Consider the following 14,864-nt stretch of genomic DNA (forward strand, 5'->3'; position numbering starts at 1 on the left):
GCCATAAACTCCGGCGCCTTTTCCAAGGGGACAGGCCGTTGTCCCAGTACATAGCCGAGTTCCGAGTGCTGGCCCAAAACACCGGTTGGAATGATGTAGCCCTCAGAGGACAGTTTCGTGAGGGTCTCAACATCGAGATGCAGGAAGAAATTTCCAAGGTGGATCCTCCAAACTGTCTTGAGAGACTTATTGACCAATGTTTACGAGCCGAAGTCATGCTTGCCAACAGAAAACAGTGGCTCTGAGGCCAGAGTGGAAGAGCAGGAGTAAAACCTCCCGCTCCCGCCAGCATTCAGCCACGTCCAGTGTGGAGACCCCCACCACCAGCCCCATACCCCAGAGGAAGCGAGGAGGAGCCGATGCAGTTGGGCAATGTGCGTCCCAGATTAGATGTTGCCGAGAAGGCCCGCCGCCAACGTCTAAACCTCTGTGGGTACTGCGGGAACGGGGGCCACTTTGCCAGAGAATGTCCAGCCAAAAGAAAGCCCGCCGCTCGCTTGGCGGCGGCGTCCTCCACGGAGACGGAGACAGCCGAGGCGGCTGGCGCAAAGCCGGCGGGGGAAGCCAGCGACCAGGCGTAGAGAGGCTCACCAACACGGTCAAAAACCCCACTCAAGAACCGCAAACCGGGGTCCTATTCCTCCTAGTGGTCACCTTGTGGTCAGCGAAAAAAGGACCCATCATGATCCATGCCATGATAGACTCAGGAGCAACAAACAATTTCATCGACAGGGAGTATGCCGACTCTCTGGGATTACAATATCACTATTTCAAGAACGCCCGGGTGGTGCAAGCCGTAGATGGCCGTCCCCTAAAGACAGGTCCAGTAAGCCAATGGACTGAACCCACCAGAATGTGGATAAGGGAACACATGGAAGAGATTTCCTTCTTTGTTACCGAGGTCCCTCACTTCCCTGTGATTTTGGGAATTCCATGGCTGACACTCCACGACCCCAACATCTCCTGGACCAACAGAGAACTACAGTTTGCTTCTAAATATTGCCAAAACCATTGTCTTGTAGCCAAGGTCTGTCATGCCACAGACGCTGAACCCATCATCACCTTGCCCAAGAAATACTCAGACTTTTGGGATGTGTTCAATGAAAAGGAAGCCGAGAAACTACCCCCGCATAGACCCTACGATTGTGCCATTGACTTGGTGGAGGGGGCTCCGATCCCGCGAGGGCATCTCTACTCCCTGACTGAACCAGAGCAAGAAGCTCTCAGGGAGTTCATAGAATCAAACCTTCGCAAGGGGTTCATCAGACCCTCTCAATCCCCAGCCGCTTCCCCAGTGATGTTTGTGAAAAAGAAGTCAGGGGACCTACGCTTGGTTGTGGACTATAGAGCATTGAACAATATCACAAAGCGGAACCGCTATCCCCTGCCTTTGATCTCGGACCTATTAGACCGGCTTCGAGGGGCCAAGGTTTACACCAAGCTGGATCTTCGGGGGGCTTACAATCTAGTTCGCATCAGGGAGGGGGACGAGTGGAAAACCGCTTTCCAGACTAAATTCGGATTATTCGAGTCCCTAGTCATGAATTTCGGTTTATCCGGAGCTCCCGCAACGTTCCAGCACTTTGTCAATGACATTTTTCAGGATTATCTAGATCGGTTCTTGATCATATACCTGGACGATTTTTTGGTGTTTTCTAGATCACAATCAGAACATGAGAAACACGTCAGAATGGTGTTACAACGATTGCGGGATCATGGACTATATGCCAAGTTGGAAAAATGCGCTTTTGATCTACAAGAGGTAGATTTCCTGGGATAGCGTGTCTTGCCACTAGGGCTCTCCATGGACCCGGCAAAGGTTTCAGCAGTATTGGAATGGCGGGTGCCAACCAACAAGAAAGAGGTGCAGCGCTTCTTGGGGTTCGCGAACTATTACCGCAAGTTCATTCCAGACTTTGCCCGCTGGTCTGACCCAATCACCAGCTGCATCCGTGGAAAACAGCCTTTCCGCTGGACGGAGCAAGCAGAGAAAGGGTTCCAGCAACTAAAGAAGTTATTCACGTCCCAGCCAATTCTACAGCACCCTGATCCTAAAACCCCTTTTGTTGTGCAGGCTGACGCCTCTGATGTGGCAATTGGGGCTGTACTCATGCAACCAGTGGGAGAACATCTTCATCCTTGTGCCTTTTACTCCCGTCAACTAACAGCCCCAGAGAGAAATTACACTATTTGGGAGAAGGAACTTTTGGCCATAAAGGCAGCCTTTGAAAATTGGAGACATTGGTTGGAAGGGGCCAAATTTCCCATTGAGGTCCATACTGACCATCGTAATTTGGAACATCTAAGAACTGCCCGCAAGTTAAATCAGAGGCAGCAGCGCTTGGCTTTATTTTTTGAGCGCTTTGACTTCCAGATCCATTATGTAACCCCAGCTCAGACCAAGCAAGCAGATGCTCTATCACGGAAACCTGAGTATGCTGCAGGGCGCAGAGAGACCTTCGAATCCCAATTGCTGCAGCCCGAGAACTTTGCCACGCTCACAGTGGGAAACACCAAATCCACTGCAGTTGAACCAACTCCCTCTACTCCAGGACCCCTTTGTGCTCAAGAAATCAGAGCCAGTCAACAGGCGGATGCCTGGGCTCAGGACCAAATTCGCCAAGGACTACGTTTCCCTTTCTCACTTAAGGATGGGTTACTATGCTACAGAAATCATGTCTACATCCCTCCAGGACCAGGCAGAGAAAAGGCACTTCACCTATGTCATGACTGCAAGCCAGCAGGGCATTTTGGACTATTCAAAACCATGCATTTGATCCTACGAGATTTTTGGTGGCCCAAGATCCGCAAGGATGTAGAAAAATACGTCAATACCTGCCCGGTATGCCAGCGTTCCAAGACAAGAAGGGAGAAGCCCTCAGGGCTACTGCATCCCCTTCCCACTCCATTTCGTCCATGGGAGATAATTTCTGCGGATTTTATCACCGACCTACCACCCTCCCTTGGATATACCACGATCCTAGTGGTGGTGGACCTTTTCACCAAGTTGGCCCACTTCATTCCTTTTGATGGCCTTCCCACGGCCAAAGAGACTGCAGATTTATTCCTTCAGCATGTTTTCCGACTACATGGATTGCCCAAGAGTTTAGTCACTGACCGTGGATCTCAATTCACCTCTCGATTCTGGAAGGCTCTACAAAAACTATTGGGCATAGACTCTCGTTTATCCTCAGCTCATCATCCCCAAACAGATGGGCAAACGGAGCGCACCAATGCCACTTTGGAACAATACCTTCGCTGTTATGTAAACTATCAACAGGACAATTGGGCTTCCCTATTACCTCTGTCAGAGTTTGCCTACAACAACGGTGTCCAGGCTTCAACCAAGGAAACCCCGTTCTTTGTGAACTACGGCTTCCATCCACGTTTCTTTCCTCCTGTCATTGAAACCTCAGAAGTCCCTGCAGCGGAGGACTGGCTGCAGGAACTCACAGCGGTGCAACAACTATTGCTCCAGCAACTGGACCAAGCCAAGGAGGACTATAAACACCACGCTGACAGTCATCGCCAGCCGGGCCCCGAAATCAAGGTAGGAGATCGGGTTCTGCTGTCCACTCGCTTTTTGCCCTCCCACCGTCCATGCTGGAAGCTAGATGCCTGTTTCATTGGTCCCTATCCAGTGGTGGCGCAACTTAACCCCGTGACTTTCAAACTCCAACTTCCGCGCTCTATGCGCATCCATCCAGTGTTTCATCGCTCCCTGCTCCTTCCGGCGGATGGTGTCCGCCCCGATGCAGACCGGCCGGCCCCCACTCCTGTTTTGGTGGATGGGGAGGAGGAATTCGAGGTTCAGGACATTTTGGATTCTCGCTTCCACCGCCGCCGCCTTCAGTATCTCATTGACTGGGTGGGTTTTGGCCCCGAAGAACGCTCTTGGGAAGACGCTACCACAGTCCATGCCCCCGACTTAGTCCACCGCTTCCATCAGGCCTACCCTGCCAAGCCGCGGCCCCGCACCTCGGGAAGAGGGCCCATTTTGGAGAGGGGCCTTGAGGAGGGGGATAGTGTGATGACTCATGGGCCATGTAGTCCCGTTCCCAGTACTATTGTGGCAGATGAAGGGGAAAACTTGGGTTTCCCACCGTTTCAGCCAGAATTGGAGCCCTTGCACCTGCAAGATGTTTGCCCACCAGAAGTCAGCCAAACAAGCCTTGAGCAGAAATCTCCCCCATTTTCTCGCCGGGATTATTATAATCGAGATAGAGGCGCTCGGGAGGCGACTCGCAGGAGCGCCAGGATAGCTGCCAGACAATTAGCTGATTAAGTCTGTTTCCCTTGGGAAACTTTAAGGAGTCATGCATCTGGACACAGTATGGGTTTCGTTTCTTGTTCCCCAGGGAAAGTGTTCCTTGGCGGGAAAACAAGATCCTATATAGGTGTTTGCCCACAAAGAAATCCTTGCGGAGTCAATTCGTCACCTTGTGGAGTGAGATCGTGTGTGGACTACGCTACTCCAGTTCCTTGCCTCCAGGACCAAGTTCCAAGCCTTGTTTCATGGACCTTGTTCTAGCATCAAGCTTTCCTTGTTCCACGGACCTCGCCACGGACCCTGTTCTTGCTTATTGTCTTTGTAGTCACGTATCAAGCCTTGTTGCCAAGAATCTAGTTTGCTTCCAGCCTTGTTGTCAAGCTTCATTGGACTAAAGGACCCTGCCACTTCCCTGTTTCGGTTATTGGATTATAACTTTGGACTCTAATATCACATATTGGGACATTGTTTTCCTGGACTATATTTGACCTTTCCTGAAAGGTCTACTTCTGAACTATATTCTTCACTTGTTTTTATTGACTTTATATATTCCTTTAATAAAGATATTAGATAGATTCTGGTCTCTGTGCATGGTTATTGGTGCTCTGCAGCCTGGGTCCTGACAATAACAGCAAAGGTTCACATGAATATTCTCTTTAATAGACATATCAACCATAATTTGATTGCTTAGCATATATATGGCATGTTGGACTGGGAAAGAAAAAACAACCCATCCAGATAATAATTTAGCTTCCTTAGAAATCATAGAAATTGCTATAACACCACTCTTTTACTAATTCCATGCTAAAGTGATATAACAACCTCTTAAGTTCCATGGGAATTGTTAATTTGAACTAAAGTATAGACCTGCCACTATAGTATCTACTTTAGTGATGTAAATCTTCACTTATTTTACTCTTATATTTTTATGATGTTATTTCATATGTTGGCTTTTTTTTTAAAAAAAAAACAACAACAAATTTTACAACATTTTATTGTTCTCATACTTTTTGTGCAAATTGCATTATATTCCTGTTATTGTTGGTGGAAAATAAATGTGGTGTTTGTCACAGCTTGCCAAGACATTTTTTCTCACTGAGGATAACAAAGTTTGTGAGTTTTCCAAACAACCTTCCTAATCTAATTATATTTTTAGCACCATATGGCTATGCCTCATCCTATGCTCAGATCATGGCCCGTCATTGACGTCTGCACTGTAATAAATCTTGTTTATAAATTGATAATCATTTCCCATTTTGTGTAGAATCTCAAAAAGGCAAAAAGTAATGATTTGGTAATATATTAAATGTTTAAATGTTAATTGTTAATAAATATATCTGCTTCTAATTAATCAGTACATTTGTAACGGGCTAATAGCTCTACCACTGAACTCACAAGTACCATAGGACTTGTGCTGTTGTCCCTATGCTAGTGATGCATCACAATTGTGCTATTTTCTTTTAGAAAGTATCCTCAGAATTCTGATAGAATCCACTTCTACCTTTCATTTGTAGATTTATAAAAATGATTATTCTAGGATATATTATTTTGTATTTTGTAAGATCATTTCATTTGTGTATTGACTCCTTCATAAAAACATAAAATAATGATTGAATGGTACCATTTCCTATCAAGATGCCCTGCTATTCTAGTATGCTGAGTCATACTGCATTAATACAGAAGGTAATATCTCTTTTATCATTGTCAAATGCTTTTCCTTTTCTACCTGTTAAGTAAAAAAAAGAAAAGAAAACAAATCATAGAAACAACCAATTCCTTTTGCAATTAGTCTTATGATTACAAAGATATGGTCTACTTGGAATGAAAAGGAACATCCTCGAATTAAATAAATCTGAAATAAAAATGATTCCTAATTAAAAGACACATTTGGTGACAGCAGGAAAAATAGCAACCTTTCCCTTTTCTAACTGTGAATACATAAATAATATAAATATTGAATGATGTGTCAACATGTAGATAAAATATTATTCAGTGTGTCTGCTCTAAATGGCACTAAAATAAAATTTAGGCCTCCTTTTTGCACATAAAACACAAAAAAAAACCTGTTTGTCATTTTACTTTAAGGGAAAATCAGATGTGTTTAGTCAAATATTACATATCCTTTAAGCCAGTGGTTCCCAACCTTTGGGTCTCCAGGTGTTTTGGACTTCAGCTCCTAACAGCTGATAAGCTGGCTGGGATTTCTGGAAGTTGAAATTCAAGACACCTGAAGGCACAAAGGCTGGGAACCACAGCAGCTGAGGCAATTCAGTGTTAAATGTTTTCTCTTTTTCTTCAACTTTAAGCTATGAATTAAAGGAAGATTCAATCACAATATATTTTGTGAATTTTTAGCAATGTGGTGTCACTCCAGCAAATGTTCATAAAATTGACGATATGAAATAAAACAAAGCATTATTTATTATCAGTCACTGAAACTCTTTTTTAAAAAACAAAGGCTGCCTAGCAACTTCACTCCACTCTTGCTGCTTGTTCTCTGTCTATCTGGATTTTTTTAGTAACATTTAGTAACATCAGGAAGTTTGTAAAGTAGGGATAGAGAAATACAAACAGTCACTGCCTATAATAAACACTTCAATTAGTTTTTAAAGTGGGAAAGAATTGCATACCTGACCTGGTTGTTTCATTTCATGGATACACATTGTTAATTATGATGTACAGGTTTATGGGAACATGGTAAAATTCTAATTTCTCCTCTCTTCTCCCCCCCCCTCCCCCCAGCCAATGCCTTCCTCCACTTTCATAGAAGTGTCTGTATGTGTTTGTGTGGGGAAGTGGAGGACCCCATAAACTCTTCCCCCTTTTCTCACTACTGCGCCAAGCTTAGACTGAATGAGAGTGATCCTTTAGAGCTTTCCCCAATTGATGGAGGGAAAGAGGGAGGGCCCATCACTCCCATGTGATTCCCTTCTTCCCTCTCCCATGACATCTCTCAATCTCTCTTTTTCCCCAGTCCAAAGCCCTCTATCACCAGATACGCACAGATGCTGTACTGAATTTAAGGGATGATCACCCCCAAAAAGGTGAAATCTGGTAGATTCTGGGATATATTGGAGAAGTGGTCACTTTGGAAGGAGATGGCACCTCAATGTTGAATAGAGAGGCTACTACTGAAATGCCTTAGAGCCATTGGTTGCTCTAGTTTCCTGCTTAAAATAGCACATTCAAGGTTTCTGTGGTTGTTTCACTCATATGCTGCAAATGACATCCTGTATGCTTGCATTCAGTCACAGAAATAAGATTGCAGGATTGCCAGGCAATTTTTTTTATCAACATAGTACAGTAGAGTCTCACTTATCCAATGTTCTGGATTATCCAATGCATTTTTGTAGTCAATGTTTTCAATATATCGTGATATTTTGGTGCTAAATTTGTAAATATGGTAATTACTACTTTTTCTTTCAAATTTGTTGTATAACATGGTGTTTTGGTGCTTAATTTGTAAAATCATAACCTAATTTGATGTTTAATAGGCTTTTCCTTAATCCCTTCTTATTATCCAAGATATTTTCTTATCCAAGGTTCTGCCAGCCCATTTAGCTTGGATAAGTGAGACTCTACTGTAGTTTGTGCTGTCAGAATGCTCCTAAAAGTAACATACATGGGAGTTGTAGTTTGGTAAGGCACCAGCACTCTTTGGCAATGAAGGCTAGATAGTAGATATCTCTTAAAACTGCAATTCCCATGATTCCATAGTATTGAACCATGGCAGTTAAAATGGTGTCAAACTGAATTAATTCCACAATGTAGGTGCAGCCTTAGGCATTGGTGTCAGATATATCAGATGGAGATTATGATGCATGGCATTCTGTCACGACCCAGGCTGCAGAGCACCAATAACCATACACAGAGGCCAGAATCTATCTAATATCTTTATTAAGGAAATATATAAAGTTAATAAAAACAAGTATAGGAAATAGTCCAGAAGTAGACCTTTCAGGAAAGGTCAAAATTAGTCCAAAAAAGCAATGTCCAATATGAAATATTAAGGTCCAAAGTTGTAATCCAATAACCGAAACACTCACTTGCCAAGCAAGTGAGGGGAGATGACAAGGTCCTTTAGTCCATGAACTTGAGCAAGGCTAGGAAATAACTTGATTCTTGGCACACAAAGCTTGATTCAAGGCAACAAGGAAACGAGGAGCAAGAACAAGATCCGTGGCAATCACTTGGCGAGGTCCGGGAAACAAGGCAAGATCCGGGGAGAAAACAAGGCTGAGAACGAAGGCTAGGAACAGGAACAAAGGCTTGGAAGCAGGAGTAGCTGTCCACACACGCTGCTCCGGTAGCTGACGAATTGACTCCGCAAAATTCCTTCGGGAGCAAGGAACCTAAATAGGCCTCGTTTTCCCACCAGAGAACACTTCTCTGGGGAATCAGAAACGAAAGTCAATCTCTGTGTCCAGATGTATGACTCCCTAAAATTTCTCATGGCAGCAGGCTTAATCATCTGAATGCTTTGCTGCAATTCTCAAACTCCTGCGATTAGCTTGTTGCACTCCTTTCTGCTGGAGATAATAATTACGGCGCGAAAAAGGGGGAGAACTCGACTCAGGGCTTGTTTGGCAGATTTCTGGAAGACAAGCCTCCTGCAGGTGCAAAGGCTCAATTTCTGGCTGGGATAGTTCCTTTTCTGGCTGAAATGGTGGAAAACCCAAGTTTTCCTCTTCATCATTCACAACAGCACTAGGAACGGGACTACATGGCCCATGAGTCATCACACATTCCTTGTAGGCACCAGACTCATGTGTGAATGAATACTTGAAGAACGATAGTTGTAATAAATAATCTGATCTTCTCTATATTAGAACAATAATAAAAATATTTCCTGGAATGTAGAAAAAGATTGCATGGTAAAACCTCTTCCAGAAAAAATGAGTTGTAAGAAAGAAACATTTCAAAAGTTATTGCCCAGCAAAGACATACTAAAGAATGATTATATTTTAAATTGAACAATTGTGGAGTTTGCCAAATTTCCCAACAGAGAGGGTACAAAATTTCAGAACCATTTTTGCCTCAATCCCAGAGCTGTGAAAATAAAAGTGGAAAATAGAAGCATCAAAAGAGCATTAACAATGGAACATTTTACAGTGGTGAGTGTTCTCATATTTTTGACAGTATCAAATAGACCCTGCAACTCTTTCATCACAAAGAAAAGTGAGGACAAAAAGGCAAAGGCATGGAAAAGAATCTGCTTCAAATCATTGAGACTAAAGTGAATTAAACAAGATGTGCTTGAATGGCTAAGCAGCAAATAGATACCAATTATCTGCAATAGTACTTGGCTTAATTTTTTTGCTTGTGCACCTTTTTTCATGCCATAATGAGACAGCCTTTCTTCAAGGTGAGCAGACAATAAAGTGGTTTCCTTGATGATGGAAATGCCTAGTAAATGATAGGTGTCTAAATAGCCTTCCTCCCCCCCCCCCAAAAAAATACAGCTTTTTGCTTCCACCGTTCATTTTTGTTGACTTCAAATGGAGAATCTAGATCTTCAGCACCACTCATTTTGACATTCCTTTAATGATAGCATAATACACACACACACACACACTGTCAACCTACAAACACAGGCCAAATATTTCACTTTATCCATGATACACATTTTGGCTGAGTTCACTGAGAAAATATAACATCAAAGATCTGCCTGCTCTTGAGGCTTACTTAGATATGAACCAAGTGTTTTTTTGAATGTATAAAAATGAAACCAGTCTACATGTAATACAAGAAGCTTCTAAATACGACAAAGTGTTTGAGTTGACCTGAAAATGTGTTTGAGGTTGAGTATTTAGACTGATTGAACTCTGCTAGAAAGGATTGGAGGAATTCAGATTTATATCTGATTTTCAATATTAATATGAATAGTGCACTGTATTATAGTGATGTTGCTTATTTCTCCTTTGGACAAATACTGCAAATAGCGAGAGGACTCTCTTTTGTGTATCTCTCCCTCGCATTCATTATCTGCCATTTTCAACCAATCCATTCTATTCTCTGCATCACCCAGTACACTGTTTTCCCCCAGCAATCAGTAAGCTCTGCTGGGCTATTTTGAGAACACCATCACTATCTCTTTTTTAAATAAATACATTTTTTTCATTCATATATTACAACCCAAAACTCCAGAGAATTTCTTTTCTTTGCTTGATGCAGAATTAAAATGATTTAGCCTGGTTTATCCTATATTAAAAACCAGAAGTCCCCAGACATTATCTGGACATCCAGTTTTGACTTCTGGTCCACTTTGGATTAAAGATCTAGTGTAGACAAGCCTTTTGTTCTGCCAGCTGTAAATACCAGGAGTAGAGTGATCACTCTGATCAAGCAAAGGGCTAACTACACCTTTTCCTATATCATGGTATCTCCATTCTCCAGTACACCAGATATTTGTTTTAAAAAGAAAGAAATTAGCTCCAACACTAAATAAGAGTATCTGAAGCAACATTTTTTTTTGCTGTATTTACCTCTGCCTCTCACACTTTCTCCTTTTTTATGTCTATTGCCCTGTAGCAAATGTTACATTTCCAGAGAGATACCTATGTTAGTCTGTCATAGAAAAATCAGCACAGTTGTTTTGATATAAGCTTTCAAGGAATGTGCTTGCATCATGGGAGTTAAACTTAGCAGTTGTTTGTATGTGTTTGTGGATTTAAAAGTTATCAACTGTGAAGTCACGGGCTTAAAATAATAAGCTAGAACAAGTGTTGTTGTTGTTGTTGTTGTTGTTTTAATTTTTATCCACCCCTTCTCATGGCTCAAGGTGGGTTACAACATAGCTATAATAATAATAATAATAATAATAATAATAATAATAATAATAATAATAATAATAATAAATAAAGACTCTGGCAGAAACCAGTGCAGGTGGTCCCGGTGGTGATGGGCACACTGGGTGCCGTGCCAAAAGATCTCACCCAGCATTTGGAAACAATAGACATTGACAAAATTACTATCTACCAACTGCAAAAGGCCACCCTACTGGGATCTGCGCGCATCATCTGAAAATACATCACATAGTCCTAGACACTTGGGAAGTGTTGACTTGTGATTTTCTGATATGGAATCCAGCATGTCTATCTTGTTTGCTGTGTCATACAATAATAATAATAATAATAATAATAATAATAATAATAATAATAATAATAATAACAACAACAACAACAACAAGAACTTTATTTTTGTACCTCACCTCTATCTTCCTGAAGGGACTCGGGGTGGCTTACATGGGGCCAGGCACAAAGACACAGTTAAAACGTAATTACATAAAAAGCAATTCAACAATGTAAACAAAGTAAAACAATAACATTATAGCAATAGATTAAAAAGTATCAACCAGCATCCAAAATCAGTTTCTGCTATCTGCATGGGTGGGTGGACTAGTGCAGCAACAAAGGATAGGCTAATAAGTAAAGTGCATGATCATAAAACACATAATATTATATAAAATATTCATATTTAAATGTATTTCTACAAAATACATACATTAAAGTACAAAAAACAATAATTAAAAATAGTGGACACAAGGCACGAGTTTAAAATTCATGATGAAAACTGGCTGGGTATGTGCAGCAACCTTTGTTTGGTTCATTTGAAATTCAATAAAATTGTAAGTCTTGGGTGCCAACAAGAAATTTTGTTAATATTGGAACTTACATGTCTGTGTTTGTGATTCGACTAAAGGTGAATTTATGTACCATTTTAATAACTCCTCAGCAAATAATGTTTGGGTGAAAATAAAACTGGTGCTTCAGTTTGCAGTTATCATTACTTCTATATGTTATTTTAGCTGGCCACTGTGGAATTCCTGAGTTTATTGTCAATGGTCAAGTAATTGGAGAAAATTATGGCTACAGAGACACTGTTGTATATCAGTGCAATCCTGGCTTTCGACTCATTGGCTCTTCTGTACGGATTTGTCAGCAAGATCACAACTGGTCTGGTCAGCTTCCATCCTGTGTGCGTAAGTAAGAATGACAGCTGTTGTAGAGAACTTATATAATGTATTTTTACTAATTTGATAAAGGGGAAACTGTTTTATAAGCAGCTACTACCTTGAAGTCTGGAAGGCAAACTTTCATTTCAGATATTGGTTTACTTACTCGTTTTACTTCACTCACCGAATTGAATGTATTTCTAAGAAATATACAATACTGGAATGAAGGCAGCCATTGTTTTTCCTCATTTACCTTAGAAAATTGCTTTTTGTAAAAAAAAATATTTGAAGATTGAAGAAATAATTCAATAATCTTTTAAAAATGTTTTCAGAGACTTAGAGTAGGTTAAACAGGAAAACCCCCTTCAAAGGTAAATTGGTCTTATTCCAGTCCCAAAGCCTTCAAAATAGCTAGAATTATAGTTGAGATTTTTTGAAAATAACTACTATTTTTCCATATTTAAACAGGCAAACATCTTAATGAGATAAGCCATTTGTCTGTGGTATGAAACACTCTCTCATTCCTCCCTTTCCTGCTTTCTCAGTTTTTGTCTTGACATATTCTCTGAACATGAAGAGATGCTTTGTTAGGGATTATCCAGCTTCCAAAAGAGTTGTTGTCTCTACTGTAACAAAGAATCATCAAGTGCTTTTCTTTCCATTATAATATCAACTATTAATGAAAAATATTTCTGTGATGAACTAGTACATTTTTGTTTCCTGTAGATATGCATAAATATATATGCCAAGCATGCAAGGATAGACTCAATACTTTGAAAACAAAATCCACGAATATCCTATTAAAACTCAAAGTGCATGTGATAATGAAATCTTTTTCTGAGTTTTAAATTTTGCAGGAATGCCTTAGAGAAATGCAAAAACTACCCTGAAAATTCAAAAAATCACACTGATTCCCCAAAAAAGATCTCACTTTCACCTTGTCAGCACTTCAGCGTTCACACTGTGTTCACAGGAGGCACTGCAAATTTACACTGGTGCTACTCCTCATTATGTTGTGCAAGTTGTGCCAAAGTGAAATAATTTTCTGTAAATTACTTCTGAGGTATGAAGTTAAGATATATATTTTACTAGGCAAATGTATACTTGTAGAGAAGTATAACTTGCTATTGCTCCTAGTGGTGGACTGTCAATGTCTACTCATAATATATTAATGGAATTAATAATGGAATAGTAAAGTTACCATTCCAATCTACATTTCTGAAATTATGAATGTATGTGAGAGTGTTTGTGTCAAAACAGATGGAAATATATACTATTAGTAACTCTTAACAGTTGTTTTGTTTTTGAACATTTTCTTCTTTTAAGCATGTATTCTCTCTTAGATGTCAAAATGAGACACAAGGCTAACACGTTTTTATTATTCTGCATATGTGAGAAGTGATAACAATAAACTTCCCATCTTGCTTTTTCCTTATGTTAGCTATTAGCTGTGGCCATCCCGGAAGTCCAATTTATGGAAGAACGAGTGGAAATGGTTTCAACTTTAATGATGTTGTGACATTCTCTTGCAATACTGGTTATGTTATGCAAGGACCAACCAAAGCCCAGTGTCAAGCGAACAGACAGTGGAGTCATCCTCCTCCAATATGCAAAGGTATAAGTCAAACCTCTGTTGTTTGTATGAAATGAGACAAACAATACAATTCAAGAGGTAAATTCAACTATCTTTCCCTCTCATGTTCATGTAGCCCTTGGAGGTGCTCAGAAAGTTAATTAAGAGGATTTACAAGTGCCTTTGAACATGTTTTTGAAATTCACAGAGAGCTTATTGGGAAGAGAAAAATACTTCTCTCCCTCCCTAGGTTGATTTTGTGATATTGTCACTGTAGGTCCAACACTATTTCTTGCCCAATCTCACTTATAGGCTTGAAATAAAATTATGATTTGAAATGGACACATTAAAGATTGAAAATCTTAATCTTGTATTCAAAAACAATGTACTTTTCTATGCATCACTTTTCTCTTCCAGTATGGATTAGCCCTATATACTCGTGTATAAGACTAGAAATTATAATTTAAAAAATCAACCTCAAAATCTTTGCTCGTTTATCCATAAATCAATGTGAATTCTATAGCTTAAATATTTATAGCTCTGGTCATCTCAGAAGAACCTAAAAGAAACTCTGGCACTCTCTAACTCCATCTGCCATGGTGTTGCTTCTGAACTTTTGGAATGCTCGAGTAAGGAAATTGCAATGGCCTATGACAGTGATCCCCTGAAGTGATATTGGTGCTTTCCCCCTCTCCTTAGAATAACCCTCCACCTATCCATGGCTCATATAAAAATCCATAATTTTGACCCCAAAATCTGTCCTCCTTAACCTTAACATGAAAATATACAAAATATATCAGTTGGTAGAAGGCTGTAGGGGCTAGATCCATACAACATGTTGGCCTTGTGCCCTTCAACATTTCACTGGTGAAAATCAGGATTCATGTGTCCAAAAAAGATCAGAGTGTGGTCAGGACAGCAATAGTTTTAATGAGGAAGAACAAAGAGACTAGGAGAAATTGCAACTACTCTTGGCTCTTTGCTTTAGTCTAAAAGAAAGAATTATATTCTGTCCACTCTTCTGCCCCCAACTATGGTAACTGAGGACGCATCTACACTGCCATATA

General features: G+C 40.6%; 1 protein-coding gene across 8 annotated transcripts in view; it reads left to right on the plus strand.

The window, feature by feature from the left end:
* Positions 1-14,864, plus strand: part of csmd3 (CUB and Sushi multiple domains 3) — a 709,139-nt gene that overhangs the window by 623,786 nt on the left and 70,489 nt on the right. For all 8 annotated transcript variants that reach the window (XR_010005888.1, XM_062980075.1, XM_062980076.1 and 5 more), the window contains 2 exons: positions 12,078-12,251; positions 13,666-13,839. Coding sequence is in view for 7 of the 8 variants with exons in the window: in XM_062980075.1 (XP_062836145.1) it covers positions 12,078-12,251; positions 13,666-13,839 (348 nt within the window). In the remaining variant the exon portion in view is untranslated. The remainder of the gene's footprint in view (positions 1-12,077; positions 12,252-13,665; positions 13,840-14,864) is intronic.

Source organism: Anolis carolinensis, chromosome 4 (assembly GCF_035594765.1).
Source record: "Anolis carolinensis isolate JA03-04 chromosome 4, rAnoCar3.1.pri, whole genome shotgun sequence".
NCBI classification, from domain to species: Eukaryota; Metazoa; Chordata; class Lepidosauria; order Squamata; family Dactyloidae; genus Anolis; species Anolis carolinensis.